This window comes from Amblyraja radiata, chromosome 16 (assembly GCF_010909765.2).
Source record: "Amblyraja radiata isolate CabotCenter1 chromosome 16, sAmbRad1.1.pri, whole genome shotgun sequence".
Lineage (NCBI taxonomy): Eukaryota > Metazoa > Chordata > Chondrichthyes > Rajiformes > Rajidae > Amblyraja > Amblyraja radiata.
The window spans coordinates 803,126-823,089 of NC_045971.1; the positions used below are offsets into that span (position 1 = coordinate 803,126).

The window sequence follows — 19,964 nt, forward strand, 5'->3', positions numbered from 1 at the left end:
GGTTGAGAGCAGGGGGTGGGGGTTGAGAGCAGGGGGTTTGCGAGCAGGGGGGGGTTGAGAGAAAGGGGGGGTTGAGAGAAAGGGGGGGTTGAGAGAAGGGGGGGATTGAGAGCGGGGGGGGGGTTGAGAGAAGGGGGGTTTGAGAGCAGGGGGGGGGTTGAGAGCAGGGGGGGTTGAGAGCAGGGGGGGGGGGTTGAGAGAAGGGGGGGGGTTTGAGAGAAGGGGGGGGGGGGTTGAGAGAAGGGGGGGGTTGCGAGCAGGGGGGGGTTGCGAGCAGGGGGGGGGGGTTGAGAGCAGGGGGGGGGTTGAGAGCAGGGGGGGGGGTTGAGAGCAGGGGGGGGGGGGTTGCGAGAAGGAGGATTTGACGAGGCTTCGCATGCGGCTCCCCCCTCTCTCCCAGGCCAGCGGGCGGTAGTGCCTTGTCCGTGCGGCAGGGCCGGGCCGAGCTGCCGGCTCCACCCCGCCGCTCGGTGCCCCTATCCGGCCCGTGGGCGGGCCCTGGGCCGCTATAAGAGCGGTGTCGGCGGCGGCGGCGCGGCTGCTCCTCCTCATGTCGCGGCTCCCGCTGCTCTTGGCAGCCGGCTGCGCGCTGCTGGTCGCCGGCTGGTCCGGGCCCGATGCTGGCGCCGAGGCCGTGGCTGAGACCGAGGCCGAGCCGGGCCCTCCCGTCCGCTGCCCGGCCTGCTCGATGGAGCAGCGCGCCCGGTGCCCGGTGCCGCACGGCTGCGAGGAGCTGGTCCGGGAGCCGGGCTGCGGCTGTTGTGGGACTTGCGCGTTGGGCAAGGGGCGTCTGTGCGGCGTCTACACGCCCCGCTGTGGCTCCGGCCTCCGCTGTTACCCGCGCCGTGGCTGCACCCGCCCGCTGCACTCCCTCATGCGCGGCCGCGGTGTTTGCATGGAGGCAGCCGACGTGGAGGTGTTGCGGAGCTCAGTGCCTGCCGCAGGTAGGGGGGCCGGGCAGGGGGTGGTAGAGGGAGGGGGAGAGGAGGGCCACGCCGGGCCGGGCCGCTCCGTCCTTTGTTCCGCGGTTCTAACAAGGATCTGGGCCAGCGTTTACTGTGGGAGGGTGAACGCGATTGTCCACATCTACCGTTACCATCGGCGGCTGCGGACCCGGGGACACGAGGGGGGAGGGGGAGGGGATGGGGGGCGGCGCAGAGCGAGGGGGCAGCATCTGTGGAGAGAACAGACAGGCGGCGTTTCAGGTCGGGACCTTTCCTCATTCTGCAGAAGCAAGGAAGCGCAGATGCTGGTTTACACAAAGGAACACAGAGTGCTGGAGTAACTCAGCGGGTCAGGCAGCGTCTGTGGAGAACATGGATAGGTGACGTTTCACAGAGTGCTGGAGTAACTCAGCGGGTCAGGCAGCATCTGTGGAGAACGTGGATGGGTGAGGGGGGGTTTCGGGTCGGGATCGTTCTTCAGACTCCAGTCAGAGATGCCGCCGGACCCGTTGAGTTACTCCAGCACTTTGTGTCGCTTCCTCGTTGTGATGGAATGACACCGTGTGGTGAAGATTACAATCTTCAGATCAGTTAGAGGAAGGGTCGCGGCCACTCGCGCCCATTCTCTCCACAGACGCTGCCCGACCCGTTGAGTCCCTGCGCTGATGTACAGTTTACCCACTGGGCTGTCCCTGCTCCCCGGATAACGCTCTCAATCCTGAGCGACTCGGCGGCTCATAGAAATAGAAAATAGGTGCAGGAGTGGCCATTCGGCCCTTCGAGCCAGCACCGCCATTCAATATGATCATGGCGGATCATCTAAAAACCAGTACCCCGTTCCTGCTTTCTCCCCATATCCCTTGATTCCGTTAGCCTAAGAGCTAAATCTAACTCTCTCTTGAATACATCCAGTGAATTGGCCTCCACTGCCTTCTGTGGCAGAGAATTCCACAGATTCACAACTCTCTGGGTGAAAACGTTTTTTCCTCATCACAGTTTTCTACAACGGAGGGTTGCAAGAGGCACTGAGGCCAAGGGGGGCGAGGGTGAGGGGAGATCACCCCCCCTTCCCCCTCCCCGATCGCTGACAATCCCACGCTGATTGGTATTCCGCGTCTGGAGATAGGCAGCGATGTGCGCAAATGTAAATGGAAGCGGTTTCTGAAGCGTTGTGAAGGAAGCAGGGAACTCGGGCACGGCAGAGAACCAAGGTTACAAGGAACTGCAGATGCTGGAATCTTGAGCAAAACACAAAGTGCTGGAGGAACTCAGCGGGTCCGGCATCATCTGTGGAGGGAACGGACGAACGTCGTTGAATGAGTTCTAGGAGCAGTATTTGGGCCATTCGGCCCATCAAGTCTACTCGCCATTCAAACGTGGCTGATCTAACGGGTCCAGACCCTGCTTCAGACTGATCGAAGCTTTCTCACTGAACCTGAAACGTCGCCTGTCCATTCTCTCCACAGATGCTCTTTCAGTCACAGACGGCTGTGGAGGACAAGTCAGTGGATATTATTAAGGTTCTTGATTAGTGCGGGTGTCAGGGGTTATGAGGAGAAGGCAGGAGAATGGGGTTAGGAGGGAGGGATAGATCTGCCGTGATTGAATGGCGGAGTAGACTCGATGGGCCGAATGGCCTAATTCTACTCCTATCACTTATGACCTTATGAAGGAGGGTGTTGACCCAAAACGCCACCTATTCCTTCTCTCCAAAGATGCTGCTTGTCCTGCTGAGTTACTCCAGCTGTTTGTCTCTTTGATGTAAAGCAGCATCTGCAGTTCCTTCCGACACAACCAGATACTGTTGTTCAGTATTAATGCTAGCCTCTGATTTGCTAATGACAAGTTGCATTGAGTAACTGCATTATTAATCTCTGCAGGAACATTAATGAGGTCGCGGGGGGGGGGGGGGGGGGGGGGGTGATGATCAGTGTGTAGGCAGTGAGCTTTATCAGTGACAGTCAGTGTTGGGGCCACAGTAGATGATGGACTGCAGGAATGTGCCCGCCGCTCGATGCCCCTGATCTTGACCCATGCCATCATCCCCTGTTGCTGTCACTTGATGCCACATTTAAAGCCCAGAGTCAGCACATTCCCATTCACCCGATAATTCACAGACAGCTTGCAGAGTGTTGTAACAGTTCCATGAGAGCAGGGTTGAATCTTTCACCGAGGGCCGCCGAGCTCCATCCACTGTTGTGTAGGAAGAGTACAGTCATAGAGTGATACGGCGTGGAAACAGGCCCTTCAACCCAACTTGCCCACACCGGCCAACGTGCCCACACTGGCCAACTTGCCCACACCGCCCAACGTGCCCACACTGGCCAACTTGCCCACACCGGCCAACTTGCCCACACCAGCCAACAGGCCCTTCAACCCAACTTGCCCACACCGCCCAATGTGCCCACACCGGCCAACAGGCCCTTCAACCCAACTTGCCCACACCGCCCAATGTGCCCACACCGGCCAACAGGCCCTTCAACCCAACTTGCCCACACCGCCCAATGTGCCCACACCGGCCAACAGGCCCTTCAACCCAACTTTCCCACACCGCCCAACGTGCCCACACCGCCCAACGTGCCCACACCGCCCAACGTGCCCTTCAACCCAACTTGCCCACACCGGCCAACAGGCCCTTCAACCCAACTTGCCCACACCGGCCAACTTGCCCACACCGCCCAACGTGCCCACACCGCCCAACGTGCCCACACCGGCCAACAGGCCCTTCAACCCAACTTGCCCACACCGGCCAACATGCCCACACCGGCCAACGTGCCCACACCGGCCAACGTGCCCACACCGCCCAACGTGCCCACACCGGCCAACATGCCCACACCGGCCAACATGCCCTTCAACCCAACGTGCCCACACCGGCCAACGTGCCCTCACCGCCCAACGTGCCCACACCGGCCAACGTGCCCACACCGCCCAACGTGCCCACACCGGCCAACATGCCCACACCGCCCAACAGGCCCTTCAACCCAACGTGCCCACACCGCCCAACTTGCCCACACCACCCAACATGCCCACACCGCCCAACGTGCCCACACCGGCCAACAGGCCCTTTAACCCAACTTGCCCACACTGGCCAACAGGCCCCATCTACACTGGTCCCACCTACCTATGTTTGACCCATATCTCACTAAACCTGTCCTACCCATGTACCTGTCTAAATGTTCCTTAATCATTGTGATAGTCAACTACCTCCTCTGCAAGCTCGTTTCATAAACCCACCACCCTTTGTGTGGAAAAGTTACCCCTCTGGTTCTGATTAAATTTCTCCCCCCCCCCCTCACTTGTCCCCCTCACCTTAAACCAATGTCCTCTGGTTCTTGATTCCCCTACTATGGCCAAACCCTCATCTTCAGCAGCACCAACCCCATCTCTCCCCTCGCCCCATCTCCTCCCTCGCCCCTCTCTCCCCTCGCCCCTCTCTCCCTCCCCCCCTCTCCTCCCCTCACCTAGTGCCTCCATCCTCCACGGCCTTGCCAGGAAACGTCTAGCATTGAAACAGGTTGTTTGGCCCAATTAATCCATGATGACCTATGTTCCTCATCTCAGCTGGACCTATTTGGCCTGGTTTTGGCCCATAACCCTCTCAAAAAATTCCTTTGCAGCTACCTGTCCAGATGTCCAAAGGGGAGGTGTGGAAAGAAGACCCAAAGGGTCAAATCTAATTATGGTTTTGTGTCCCTGAGTTAGTTTGTTTAGTTTACAGAGGCACAGTGAAAAGCTTTTGTGTCGGAAGGAGCTGCAGATGCTGTTTTTTTGCAGCAAAGAAGAACACAAAATGCTGGAGTAACTCAGCGGGACAGGCAGAAGGAATAATTCCTTCTCTCCAGAGATGCTGCCTGTCCCGCTGAGTTACTCCAGGATTTTGTGTCTACCTTCAGCGAATAGCTTTTGTTGCATGCTATCCAATCAGCGGAAAGAGGTGTCAGTCCAGCAGTGGGTCAGTAAATGTGGTGTTTCCACAGTGCCCAGTAATGGTTGCTCCCAGAACACTGTGACTGGTGCCAAGCACACATCAGTGCCCAGGATGAATATGGCCAGAAGTGCCATTGACATTTCCAGGATGATAATAAATCCTTGGCACTGGTTGTCTTCCTGTTGTGTTATTTTTAAGAAAACCCCATTGAGGACTGGTGGATGTGGTGACTTTTGAATGTGTAGAAAGCCTTTGAAAGAATGACAGAAAAAGTTGCTGTGTGTTTGTGAATATAGTACTGGCCTGAATTAAAGGTAGACACAAAATGCTGGAGTAACTCAGCGGGACAGGCAGCATCTCTGGAGAGAAGGAATGGGTGACATTTTGGGTCGAGACCCTTCTTCAGACTGATCGGAATCAAAATTTGGTTGAAAGAAGAAAGCATAGAATTGGAGTTTATGGGACTGGCAGTGGTGAATCGAGAACCATCTGGGATCAACCTGACTTCTCTCAATGTACATTAGTGACTTGGATGAAGGGACCAAACGTAACATTTCTAACTGTGCCAATGACACAAAACTGGGTAGATTGTGAATTGTGAAGAGAAGATTTGGTGAATTTGACAAGTTGAGTGGGTGGGCAAATGCATGGCAGATGCAGTGTAATGGAGATGAATGTGAAGTTGTGGGCTTCAGGAGCACACACTGATTTTGTGGCTGGTTAGCCTGCGACAAAAAGCTTCTCTCTGTACCTCAGTGTATGTGACAATAAACTGAACTGAAAGAGGGAGGGAAATGTTGATGTGGAGAGGGTTCTGGTGTCTTTGTACACCTGGTCTTCAGCTCGGGTGCAGATTCCATCCAATTTGTGATCCCAGCTACCAAGACAGATGTGTACAGCAATTCGTTCTTCCCCTGCACAATTAAAGCATGGAATAATCTCCACCCTACTATAGTTACCCAACTAAATTTAAAGTAGCTCTTTCTTCCCAATAACCCTTTCTGTCTTAAGTCCTCCCTTCACCACTTCCAGTTTAAATTCCAGTTGGAATATTTTGGAGGACCAATAAACCAAGATGCAACCAGCACTGGGGGCAAATGGTGGAAATGTTCCTTGTAGGAAGTGGTTTTGGATACAGAAGTAGAGATGTCTCACCTTTGGTGGGACTACACCGGGAATCTTTTTCTCCTTTTCTAAGAAAGAAGAAACTTTCCACAGACAGGGCAAGCATTCTGATTTGTGGGTGGTCTCAGAATTTCTGAAGAGATCTCAGAATTTTGACTGGGAAGATGTTTCTTCTCCCTCAAAGAATCTGAAACCAGGGTTCAGTCTCAGGATAAGTGGTAGACACTTAGAACGGAGATAACAGGGAAACCTCTTCACTTAATAAGATGAACCTGTTCATAAGGCATAGGAACAGAATTGGGCCATTTGGCCCACTGAGTCTACTACGCCATTCAATTATGGCTGATCTGTTTTTCTCTCAACCCCAAGCTCCTGCTGTCTCCCCGTAACCTTTGACACCCGTACTAATCAAGAACCTATCAACCTCTGATTCAAAAATACCAAATGATTTGGCATCCACAGCTGTGAATTCCACAGATTCACCAGCCTCTGGCTAACAAAATTCCTCCTCATCTCTATACTGCAGCTGTGGTTTTCTCTACCACAGGGGCTGTGGAGGCCATGTCACTGAGTATACTTGAGGCAGAGTTAGCATCGTCATCACACAGGGCATTGAAGATACATGGAAAGATTGTGAATATGGCATTGTTAGAGGATCAGTCATGATTGTCTTGAATGTTAGAACAGGGTTTGAAGGTTCCAATGTCCTCCTGCTCATATTTACTAATGTTTCTCATCAGAATTAAAGTTGAATCTAAATTGTTTCATGCTTTGAGGTTGACTAAAGGCATTCTGGAAGAGGTCGGGTGAGGTTGTGTGTAACCTGTGAATCTTGGGAGGATGTGTCGGAAAGAACTGATGATGCTGGTGTACACCAAAGGTAGACACAAAATGCTGGAGTAACTCAGCAGGTCAGGAGAGATCTCTGGAGAAAAGGAATAGGTGATGTTTGGGGTTAGGAACCTACTTCAGAGGTTGGGCCTGAAGAAGGATATTGACCCAAAACGTCATCTTTTCCTTTTCTCCATAGATTCTGCCTGACCCGTTGAGTTACCCATTTTGTGTCTATCTTGGGAGGATAATGGGGTGAAATGGCAGAATGAGGGAGTACAGTCAGGGTGTGTGATAGCTGGGCCAGATAGTTAGTGAGGTTTCTGTTTGGAGTCAGCAGCTTACTTGGTAAGTGACTAGTCAAGTGTGAGGTGCTACACTACCTAAGTAGTTTTGTGACTGGAGACTAATTGTGTTTACATGGGCCTGTATGTCTGAACGACTCCTCTCTGAGGGGCACTCCTGGTCTGATGATGCTCAATCAATAACATATCCCAGCCAACATGGACCACTCTGGGCGTTGCCCATTTTCACCTGTTGAAACATTGTACATCTCAGTCTACAATTTCCAAATCAATAAAGAGTTAATGTTAGACATTCCTGCCTTGTTTCAATATACATTTCCTGTTTTACCCCCTAAATGCTCGCTATCTCGAATGAGTGATGTACTGTGAGTTTCAGCAGTATTGGCCCAGAGCAACCTGGAGAAACAGTCCCTCCCTTCTCTCCCCAACACGACTGATGCACCCCGTCTTCCAGCTGCCTGTACTCTGACCCAGTTTGCTGTTACTCGCATTGACCAGGTTAGCTGTTACTCCCATTGTCCATGCCTGGTCTAGTATCGAGCAGGACCTCGCTGTGGGCTGTGTGAAAGAGTTAATGATTGCCAGAACTAACAAGCACCTTGTGCCCAGTAACTGCCAGGTGTGAGTTATCCCACCTGCCACCCAGCACACATTTAACTTCCTAATTTTGCAAATATTTCCAAAAGTAGTTTTATTCCCTCCACTCCATCTGTGAACTTCAAGTCTTTGAGCTTAGATTGTTTATTTTTGTTTGAAAAGTAGTTTCCGACACACCTTCCTTGCCACAGTCAGCACACTCACATCCCACGGCCAACACTGTTATCTTTGGCCAAGGGTTGCAGATACAATCCAAGGATATAACATCTGGAATTGTTAGTGCTTGCCTGGTTCAGAGTGCAGAGTGTGTTAGTTCTCACAGTGCCGGAGGGGAGGAGAGACACAAAATGCTGGAGTAACTCAGCGGGACAGGCAGCATCTCTGGAGAGAATAAATGGGTGACGTTTCAAGTCGAGACCCTTCTCCAGACTGGAGGGGAGGAGGTTTGATTGGGGTAAGTGGGCCACACCTCGTGGAAATCACGTTCTGGATAACCTTTCAGCATGGGTTTGTGCACAACCACACTAACTGAAACAAACAGCCACTTGAACACAATCAAGGTCTGAAGAAGGGTCTCGACCCAAAACATCACCCATTCCTTCTCTCCAGAGAAGCTGCCTGTCCCGCTGAGTTACTCCAGCTTGTTGAGCCTATCTTTGGTTTAAACCAGCATCTGCTGTTCCTTCCTCCACAATCAAGGCCACATCTGCCTTGTCCCCACCCATTACAGCAGGTCACTGCTATGCCTCAGTCTGAGAATGTCTGGCTGTTGACCAACTTGCGAGCAGAGTGCAACTAAGCACAGTGGTGACTGTCTTGTTCTCTACACCTATAACTACATTCAACGCTCCGCCAGCGACGTCCCAGGAAGAGTAGGTGAGCAGAAACTGAACCGGAGCCACAATGTTAAGTGCAGGTCAGAGACTGGGGACCCTGCGGTGAGTAACCTGCTTCCTGACGCCTCAATGGCTTCCCATCAGCTACAAGGCACAGGTCAGGAATGAGAGGAGACGCTCTCAGCTTGCCTGGATTAGTGCAGCTCCAGCAACCACTTAGATTTGGTTGCTGCAGGTGTGTTTGTGGGGATGTCCAGTGTTGTCTCCACACCTTGTCGGGCTGCACTGATGGGACCAGACTGGAGTCTTAGAGTCAAGGCTTGATGGAGGAAATGCCAACCAGTGGTCATGTAAACGTGGTGTTTCTCCTTCCTTCACAAACAAAGCATCTGAACTTGGACCTTTGAGCTTTGCTCTTTGTGAGTTAGGTGAATTTTGTGATTGCAGATTGGGTCAGAGGTGGCCATTCGGCCCTTCTCCTTCCATGGGTATGTCTGCCTCTCCTTACCCTTCCCAGCTCCCTCCATCTCCATCGAGTTTCCCTTAAACCCATCGTTGCCGTTTGCTCCCCCGGGAGTGTGCCCACATTCCTCCAACTGGTCCGGATCATTCCCTGTGTGACCCAGATTCCCCTGTGTCTGGTCATCTCAAGGTGAAGAATCCTTGTTGTGATCACCTGAATTAATCTTGTAAGAGAACGCACTGTCCATCATTGTTGGATGTAAATTGGCTAATCCTGCTCTGAGCATTATCATATTTTCTCCCAGCACCTCACCCACAGAAGGCATCAGTTCAAGGCAGTGTTGCACAGCACCTGCAGAGTTAATGCAAGGTTTCCTCCGAGTCTTTGGTTTCAAATAACAATGCAACATCTGGTTCTCATTTCTTTTTTTAATATTTGGATTCTATTCCTGCTCAAAGGTCACAGAGGAACCTGGAGCATATTCCCGGCATTCCAGATGACAGCAGTATCAGCAAGGCCGGATATCAAAGACATTCCTTTCCCCTGGTGGGAGACTCAGTGCGAACACATCCTGTGGATTCGGGGGTTAACCTGCAGACGCAACTGGTACCCAACACGTTCCCGCCTGTCTTCAAAATGACCGCGACGTGCACGTCATGGAATAATCAAATGTAGATATCCCCCTCATTATCAGCACTGTGTTAGTCTAGCTCCCGCACAGCATCCGTCACTAACTCTGCTTCCAAGCAGTGCCAGAGATTTCTTCTGTGATTAAAATAATATGAAACAATAAGATAAAATACAGAAGATGGGAGGGAGAGTGAGGGATAATGATGAAAGGGGCAGAGAATTCAAAATTGAAATTGTTCAGATCGATAACTCTGGTTGAAATGGGCAAGGAGGGCCGAAGGGCCTGTTTCCATGCTATATTTCAGAGCTCTATGACTCTAAGTAGATGCAACCAGGATTACAAATTGGTGGTAATGTTTATAGCATTGCTGCTTTACCAACCCACTTAGAACAGCCCAGTCCTAACACCTTGATCTCTCTCTCCTCTCTCTCCTCTCTGTATTTTGTGTTTCAGTCTCTACCTGGCACCTTGTCCAGGAGATGGAGGGTGAGTGTGATGGTCCAGGTATTCATGGGCTTAGACAATAGGTGCAGGAGCAGGCCATTTGGCCCTTTGAGCCAGCACCGCCATTCAATGTGATCAATTGCTCTGCCTGCTGGAGCTTTGTGTCACCCTCCCTCTCTGTGTGCTGGAGCTGCTGTGTTTTGGCAGATGGAATTGCCCTTTGGCCCTGGAACTCTGAAACCAATTGTGCATCTGGAGCGCTGGCCAGTTTACTGTTCCCCCTGAGGGAGGGCTCATCACAACCTCCGCTCTGTGTGACTCAGCGGTAAGTGGGGAGGGTGATGTTGTACTCGGAGACACTGAGCCCACTCACTGACAGACAGTCTGCACTTGGTGTGGAGCCACGTTGACCCATCTGTGCTTCATTAGCTGAAACAACAGTCAACGCAGCTGAAATTAACCCTGGTGCCCTGGGTTACAGGAGGACCATTAACCAGGCGCCAGTCTGATCTTTATCCAAAGACCCCCGCTGTGGAGTGTGGATGGGTTGCTCAGTGAGAAGATTGGGCAGATAGAGTCTGAAGAAGGGTTCTGACCATAAACATCACCTATTCCTGACATTACTCCTGACATGCTAACTGACCCGCTGAGTTACTCCAGCATTTTCTGTCTTATCTTTGGTATAAACCAGCACCTGCAGTTCCTTCCGGCACAGAAGATTGGGGCGGGGTGGGCCCATCCCTTGTTGAAATGCCTGGTGTGGAGATCACGGGCCAGGGATACAGATATTGGCCCCTCTCCAGTCTTGTCTTCTCTCCCCTCCCCTGCTCCTTGCCCACCTCCCTGCTCATTCTACTCCCCCCCCCCCCCCCATCATCTCCCCGCTCAAGGCCCTCACCAGCACATTTCTCCCTCTCTTCACCCTCCCTCCTTCCCTGCTTTCCCTGGCCTCTCCACCCTCCCCCCGAGCCTTCTCTATCCTCTCCCTCTGGGCCTTCTCTGCTCTGTGAGTAGTTTGTCCACCACTTTCTGTGTTTGCTTTGGACTGTGAGAGTCTTTATTGGCGTGACTCACTGGAACAGGTTGTGTCCCAGTTCTGCTCTCGCTTAGATATGAAGCAATTTGCAAGCGTCAGTCGGTAGGGTGTGGGGCCCGAGTGTCCTTTGCTGAAGGACTCTCAGCTGTTTGCTTTGCCACTTATTTATTGTGATAAGATTGGTGTAATCGTTCTAAACTGCATTCGCAACCAAAGATTTGGGATCAAATTTCATTCGAACATTGTGATGACTTCTGTAACATGGTGCCTCAAGATGAAAACGAGTTCAGGCAACATCTGCCAGTTGTAACCGCAGACTGAGGTCTTCAGAACCGTTCCCGCCGTGTTGAGGTGCCCCTGTGCTTCTGATCACCTTCCACTCCACTGAGATGAATGTTGGGATCAGTTCAGAAACAATCGCACACATGGCACCCTCCTCCCCATCTCCAGTGAAGCTCCAGGTTTGCCTCGGTGGGTCTGGGGACATTGAATCTCTTTGAGGAGACTATGAGCACATTAGGAATCTTTCCTGATGTCCATCGGATGTTTTTTTTCCCATTCTATGGGGTTTCACAGCCGAACAAATCTCCCTGGTTCACTGTGTTGTGTTTCCCCACACCAGTGAGGAGCCATCCTACTGTAGGCCTGAACTACTGTCCACCTCATTGGTGACCCTCCAACTATCTTTGATCCAACTTGATTCACTTTATCTTGCACTAAATGTTGTTCCCTGTCATGTACCTATATTGTGAATGGCTCGATTGTAACCATGTACAGTCTCCCCACTCACTGGTTAGCGCGCAACAACAGCGTTTCACTGTACGCCAATAAGTGTGACAATAAACTAAACACTACAACATGTCCAACTGGTGGATGTTATCAGTTGAGATTTAAGTGACTTTGGGGAATAATGGGAGGGATTGGAAGGAAAGTGCAGGTGGATTAAAGGATGGATGGTACATTGTCACATACACAGGGAACAGAACAATGACATTCTTACTGCAGCGTGCCAGGCACATTGATGGTGTCCTGTACAATGCAAGGTGCTGCCGTTCAGTAGCTCCGAGCTGTCCTTGTACACCACACATTGCACATTAGTAGGAGGTTTGGAAGAGAGAAAGCATCTTGGTATTAAATGCAAGTTGATTTAAGTACACGAGTAAATACTCTGATTGCATTTATTGTAAAAACACAGGCAATGCAATCTCTCCATTCCTGGCCCCTCCACAACCTCTTGACAATCACCACAATTCAATGAAACGTCAATGACTGGAGGACCAGTGCAGGCTGGAGGACCAGCGCCTTGTACTCCACTTGCATAGTTTACAACCCTGCAATATGAATGTTGAATTCTCCAATTTCAAAGAATACTCCCTATTGCCCCCTCTTTCCCCTACCCTCCTCTATCCAAATACATGCACATCCCACTATCTCCCCCCCCCCCCCCCCCCCCCCCAGGCGCCCTGCTCCTTTCCCCTCCTTCGTACATTGATAGATTAATGACATGAATGTAACAGTAGATGGATTGGTTAGAAAGTTTACAGATAACACCAAGTGTTGCGGACTGTGAGGAAGGCTGCCAAAGTACAAAGTTATAGTTCAGGTACAGAAATAGGTGGAGAAATGGCAGGTGGAGATTCATCTGAGCAAATGTGAGATGTTGCACTTGGGGAGGTCGAATATGTATGGATATTTATGGCAAGCCTTAACAGCATAGATGCACAGATGGATCTTGGCGTCCAAGTCTATTACTGCCTGAAAGTGACAACACAAGTAGATAGTGTTTAAGAAGCAACTGCAGATGCTGGAAAAATCGAAGGTAGACAAAAATGCTGGAGAAACTCAGCGGGTGAGGCAGCATCTATGGAGCGAAGGAAATAGGTGACGTTTTTGGTCAAGACCCTTCTTCAGAAGCGTCACCTATCTCCTTCGCTCCATAGATGCTGCCTCACCCGCGGAGTTTCTCCAGCATGTTTGTCTACCACACAAGTAGATAGCGTGGTTAAACAATGAACTGCAGAAGCTGGTTTACAAAAAAACACAAAGGTTTTCCAAAACCATATGTCTGGATTAGAGGATATTATCTGTAAGATGAGGTTGGACAGACTTGCATTGATTTCTCTGGGATGCTGGCGGTTGAGGGGGAACTGAGAGAAGTATTGAAAATGATGACGGCCATCGCTATGGTAGGCAGTCGGACCCAATTTTACCCGGGACAGTAATGTAGTAGACGAGAGGGCATATGTTAGAGGTGACAGGGGCAACGTTTACATGGTCTGTACGATGCCATGTTTTGTTACATGGTGTAGTGAATGCCTCGAACGCGTTGCCAGGAGTCCAGAACCAGGGGTCACAGTTTAAGAATAAGGGGTAGGCCATTTAGGACTGAGACGAGGACAAGCATCTTCACCCAGAGTGTTGTGAGTCTGTGGAATTCTCTGCCACAGAAGGCAGTGGAGGCCAATTCACTGGGTGTTTTCAAGAGAGTGTTAGATTTAGCTCTTAGGGCGAACAGGGAATCAAGGGATATGGGGAGAAAGCAGGTACGGGGTACTGGTTTTAGATGATCAACCATGATCATATTGAATGGCGGTGCTGGCTCAAAGGGCCGAATGGCCAACTCCTGCACCTATTTTTCGATGTTTGTATGGTGGTGGAGATAGTGGCATTTGAGGTGCTTAGATAGGTGCTAGACGTGGAAGAAATGGTGGGGATAGGGACCATGTGGCAGGGTAGATGAGATGTATTTAACATAGCACAGATAATGTGGGTCGCAGAGCCTAGTACCGTGCTGTGCAGTCGGTGGAGAAACAAGGACTGCAGATACTGGTTTATTAACAAAACATACAAAGTGTTGAAGGACTCGGTGGGTCAGGCAGCGTCTGTGGGGCAAATGGAAAGGCGATGTTTTTGGTCGCGACTCTTCTGAAGATGATCATCGATATTTCCTTCAGACGAAGAAGGGCCCCGATCAAAAACGTCACCTGCCCACTCCCTCAACATATGCTGCCTGACCCGCTGAGTTCTCCACATATGCTGCCTGTCCCGCTGAGTTCTCCACAGATGCTGCCTGACCCACTGAGTTCTCCACAGATGCTGCCTGACCCGCTGAGTTCTCAACAGATGCTGCCTGACCCGCTGTTCTCCACAGATGCTGCCTGACCCACTGAGTTCTCCACAGATGCTGCCTGACCCGCTGAGTTCTCCACAGATGCTGCCTGACCCGCTGTTCTGCACAGATGCTGCCTGACCCGCTGACTCCCTGCAGCGCTTTGTGTTTGCACGCAGAGAGATGTTCGCTTGGGGAGAGCAGAGTTTTCTCATCAACTAGTTTTTTGAGGGCGTGCAAAGGGTTAATGTTGCTGGAGGAGCGAGAGCAGGGAAACAGTTCTCCCGGACAAGGCTTGCTTTAACAATACAGCCCTTGACAGGTTTCACTGGCGGCCGCGGGAGGACGTGACTGATTCCATCTACGCTTATTAACTTTGGTGTATTTTTGGAACGGGAGATGATTGGCTGCCGTTGGAGTTGGCGCAGCGCAAGCCTTTCACTTCACTGGTCTGTGCGAGCGAGAGAGAGTGAAAGAGAAGGGGAGGGGGAGCCGGGAGTATTGAAGTAATCTATACTCAGTCCAGGCCTTACTCCTCACCCTCTAAACCAGGTTCCCCAGTCACCGCCTATATCCCACCCCACGCCCCCCACCCTCTTCATTCCCCCACAACCCCACCTCTCCCCACCCCCCCCTCTTCACAACCCCCCCTCTCCCCGCACCCCCTCCCCTCCTCTTCACACCCCCACAACCCCACCAGTGGCTTTGGGAGCCACAAACCACGGCAATGGGACGGTGCTGCTTCCACCCGCGGTACCAGCCAGGTAGACCCGGACGTTCAGCTCTGTGTACATCTGCACAGTTGCACTCACCCCGCGGGGGTTAGAACCTCGGGCTGGCTGATGGACAGTTCATGAGCAAAATTAGGCCATTCGGCCCATCAAGTCTACTCCGCCATTCAATCATGGCTGAGCTACCTCTCCCTCTCCCGGCTTCTCCCCATAACCCCGACACCCGTGCTAGAATCTATCAATCTCCCCCTTAAAAATATCCAATGAGTTGTCTCCTGGCGAGTTGCGTTGCTCATCAACCTCCCCTCGCGGTGTAACATGTGGCTCCGCCTCTAGTTGTGTCCGCGGCTCAGGCAGCATTCCCGGAGGACAGACAGGGTCGAGACCCTTTCGCAGATTGAAGGAGAACTCTTGTGAAAGCGGTGGATGGAGTGTAGGTCAGAAGGGCCCCCGATCACCTATCCTTGTTCTCCATTGATGTTGCCTACCCCGCTGGGTTACTCCAGCACTTTGTGTCTTTGTGTGTATTAACCAGCATCTGCAGTTCCCTGTTTCTACCTTTAGTCCTGTGGCCTCCCCCCTTCTCCCCCTCCCTCCCTCCGTCCGTCCGTCCCTCCCTCCCTCCCTCCCTCCCTCCCTCCCTCCCTCCCTCCCTACCCAATATCTCCCCTTCTCCCCCACCCCTCTCTCCCCCATCTCTCTCCTGCCAATCTCTCCTCCCCCAATCTCTCCTCCCCCCTCTCTCTCCCCCCTCCCCCGTTCTCTCTCCCTCATCCCCCTCTCTCCCGCCCTTCTCTCTCTCCCCACTCCCCCACGCATCCTACCCGCCCTCCCTCTCTCCCCGCTCCCGGGGCGTGTGGTGTGGGCGAGCCGGCCGGAGGGCATGTGCTGGGATGTGCGCGGGTCTTTGACTGTTCCCGTTGCCCGCAGAAGCAGACGATTACTGGGAGCTGGAGAAGGCGGAGGGCCCACATATACCCTGCCACTCTTACGACAAGAAATGTATCTCCAAACACCTGGCCCGGATCCGCGAGAAAACGCAGAACAGCGGCAGATCCAAGAACGTTCATAACCACATCCGCGACGAGCCGCGGATAAAGGTGAGGCCGGTGGCGGCGATACTGGGGTCAGGGGTCAGGGGGAAGGCAGGAGAATGGCGTTAGGAGGGCCAGATAGGTTAACCATGGTTGAATGGCGGAGTAGACTTGATGGGCCGAATGGCCTAGTTCTACTATTCCTTATTACTTCATGACCTTATGATCGGTGAGCAGAAGGGGTTAGAGCGATATGTGGGGAAACATGGGCAAATGAACAAGACTAACGTAGAGAGTACATCCTGGTCGGCATGGGCGACTTGGGCCGATGGGCGTGTGTCCGTGCTGCACGACTCTACGACTAATGGGCGGCACGGGGCCAGCGGTAGAGTTGCTGCCTCACAGCGTCAGAGACCCGGGTTCGATCCTGACTACGGGCGCTGTCTGTACAGAGTTTGTATGTTATCCCTGTGACCACGTGGGGTTTCTCCTAGATCTTCGGTTTCCTCCCATACGGCAAAGACGTACAGGTTTGTAGGTAGATTGGCTTGGCGTATGTGTAAATTGTCCGTATGTGTGGGTAGTGTTAATGTGCGCGGATCGCTGGTGGGCGCGGACTGGGTGGGCCGCAGGGCCCGTTTCCGCGCTGTATCTCTAAACTAAGCTAGACCCGACACAGAGAGGGGAAGTAAGCCAGCCCATTGGGCTCCGGGAGCTGTCCCGGGCCAAACCCAACCAGGCCCCGCGTCCCTTCTCCGCCTCCCCGATCCTTCCCCGCGACGCGCTCGTTGCCAAGGTCCCTATCCTTGTTAATCCCTCGGTGCATCTTCCCACCGCGCCCCCCGGCTCATCCCGACATGCCCCCACTCTCCCCGACACGTCCCGACCCTCTCCGACACGCCACGACACGCGCCGACTCTCCCCGACAAGCTCCGACTCTCCCCGGCACGCCTCGACTCTCCCCGACACGCCCCGCTTTGGAGTTACTCCTTATATTGAGATTGAGTCTGAGAGTGACTGGCGAGCGGAAACACTGTATCCATGGCGCCGCCTCCAAACCGCGTTGCGTGTCTCTGTATGTCGGTCTCTATATATTCGTTGTGGTCCTGTGCTGTACGCATTCGGGGACGGGAACCCAGCCCGGTGGAGGGGGCCCATTGCCCGGGTTCGCCACCACTCCCAGGGTCCAGGCTTCAGCCGCCTCCAACCTCCGCTCGGCCCCTCCCAATTATACATGTTCCCCTCCCGCAGTTTCTAGCGCAGACGTGTTGTCCGTAAACAGCGGAGAATCAACAGGATACGTGTTGTGTGGGGGAATGTCGGTGGGGAAGCCGGGGAGGGGGATATGCAGTGTTGTTTTAATCCTTCTGGTCTGGGAGGCTGACTAGCTAGTGGCGAGGCGGGTCCTGACTGCTGGTCTCGCTGTTCTGCAGGGTCCGTGCCAGGGCGAGTTACAGCGGGCACTCGAGAGGTTTGCCAAGTCGTTCAGCCACACGCCGGAGAGTTTGTACCACATTCCCATCCCCAATTGCGACAGGAAAGGATTCTATCACCCAAAGCAGGTACCTATTCGTCTTCAATTCAAGCCAAATAGAGCAGGGATGATTCGATTTAAATCAGACCAAGCCCGACCGTGTCGCCTGCCAAAGATTAGATCAACTTATGACTGGCGATGAATGGCAATTGATGCAAAGTGCCCACACGCGCGGTTTTGTGAAACAGCCCCGCAGCAGAGTTGCGCTCCTGCCTCCACATGGAACCCAGACACGGACGGGCCTCTCTGCCCACAACTTGCACCATTTATTCAGATAAAGGACGAGTTGGCCACAATGCAGACACGGGGAACTGCAGATGCTGGTTTACAAAAAAAAGACACAAAGTGCTGAAGGAACTCAGCGGGTCAGGCAGCATCACTGGGGAACATGGATAGGTGACGTTTCGGGTCGGGACCCTCCCACCTGTGCATCGCGCCCGTCCACCTCCTCACTGCTTGTCTGTCTGTCTGTCTGTCTGTCTGTCTGTCTGTCTGTCTGTCTGTCTGTCTGTCTGTCTGTCTGTCTGTCTGTCTGTCGACAATGCACATTGTGGCCGCCTGTTCCACCGGTTGGTGAGGGGGGGGGGGTGGGTGTGGAGAGGGCATGAGAGGGTGGGAGGGTGGTGGGGGGGGTTCTAAATAGCGACCCTAGAGGGACGGGGTGGGGCGCATTGCATAGGACTGAAGATAGACACACACACACACACACACACACACACACACACACACACACACAAAGCTGGAATAACTCAGCGGGTCAGGTGGCATCTCTGGAGAGAAGGAATATGTCTGCCTGTCCCGCTGAGTTACTCCAGCATTTTATGTCTCTTCGGTGTAAACCAGCATCTGCAGTTCCTTCCTACACATTACACAGAACTGTCCTGGCCAACAGGGTTGTGGACAGCGGGCAAACTCCCTGCAGCCTGGACACAATGCTACTTGTCTCTTGCAGTTTAACAACAAGGTGTTGAGTTTACCCGAATGCTGCCGGGATTAGGGGCATGAACTACAGGGAGCGGCTGGACAGACTTCCATTGTTTCTCCTGGAACGTGGGAGGTTGAAGGGAGACCCGATGGGAATATATATAAAATGTAGATAGGGTGGAAATGTTAAAAGACTAGAGAGCATAGGTTTAAGGTGAGTGAAGCAAATGAGATGTGTGGGACATGAGTTTTTCTACACAGAGGGTGGTGGGTGCTTGGAGCGCACGGCCAGGGGTGATGGTGAAGGCAGATACGATAGTGGTGTTTGTGTGTGTTGTGTGTGTGTAGGTGTGTGTGTGTGTGTGTGTGTGTGTGTGTGTGTGTGTGTGTGTGTGTGTGTGTGTGTGTGTGTGTGTGCGCGCGCGCGTGTAGTGTGTGTGTGTGTGTGTAGGTGTGTGCGCGTGTGTGTGTGTGTGTGTGTGTGTGTGTGGACGGTGCTCACTGCCGCCTCTGCCTCTGTCCCTACAGTGTCACCCATCGCTGGACGGGCAGCGCGGCAAGTGTTGGTGCGTGGATACCAAGACCGGGGCGAAGCTGCTCGGCTCCCCCGAGGTGAAGGGCGACGTGGACTGTCACCAGTTCCTCAAGGAGCAGGCGCAGGAGTGAGAGGGCGTGAGCGGGGGCTCCCGCCGCCCTGGGCAGCGCCAGTCCCGCGGCCAGACGCGTGTAGCCCCGGTGAAGGAAGTGGAGAGTCACTCGGTGCCAGAATCCCCGGTGCTAGGGGAGTGGAGGTCTCAGCATAACCCCACCCCGCCTCCCCCCACCCTCGGGACTCCCGTGTCGCCCGGCCTTCTCCCATCCAGCTGTTTATATCCGCCTCTCCCCTGTGGCTCCCTCACTCTTGCCCCGGTCAAAGCAACCCTGACTTACCCCCAGCCCCCATTCCCCCAACTCCCGCTCATTCCTCTACCCCCCCCCTCCACCACTGCCCCCCAACTCTCTCACTCCCCCACCCAAACACCCCACACCCCCCCCCCTCCACCACTGCCCCCAACCCCCTCACTCCCCCTCCACCCCCCCCCTCCACCACTGCCCCCACCCCCCCCTCCACCACTGCCCCCAACCCCCTCCACCCCCCCTCCCCCTCCACCACTGCCCCTACCCCCCGCGGACACAGCCACAAGGGCGGGCCGGGACCATAGAGCGATACTGTACATGACGTTAACAGGCCCTTCAGCCCACCTAGTCTATGCCGACCCAGGTGGCGTAGTGGGCTAGCCCCATTTTACCTACATTTGGCTAATTTCCCTCTAAACCCTTCATATCCACATATCTGTCCAAATCCTTTGTAAATGGGGTAATTACATCCGCTTCTGTAGCTTCGTCTGGAGGCTCTTCCCAGATATGGGCCCCTGAGGCTCCTCTTCAATCTCTCTCCTCTCACCTTGTGCTGGTTGTAGAATCCTCGACCCTCGGTAAAACGACCAAGCCC

General features: G+C 53.2%; 1 protein-coding gene across 2 annotated transcripts; it reads left to right on the forward strand.

Annotated features, from left to right (window-relative positions):
* Positions 1-429: 429 nt before the first annotated feature.
* Positions 430-19,433, forward strand: igfbp4 (insulin like growth factor binding protein 4). 2 transcript variants are annotated; one of them, XM_033034840.1, is made up of 4 exons: positions 430-944; positions 15,911-16,080; positions 17,448-17,576; positions 19,001-19,433. In XM_033034840.1, the coding sequence occupies exons 1-4, from the start codon at positions 551-553 to the stop codon at positions 19,136-19,138; spliced, it is 831 nt and encodes a 276-aa protein (XP_032890731.1). In that variant the 5' UTR covers positions 430-550; the 3' UTR covers positions 19,139-19,433. The 2 variants fall into 2 exon arrangements, with proteins under 2 accessions (XP_032890731.1, XP_032890730.1); XM_033034839.1 differs by having other exon boundaries at positions 518-944; positions 15,917-16,080.
* The last annotated feature ends 531 nt before the right edge of the window (positions 19,434-19,964 follow it).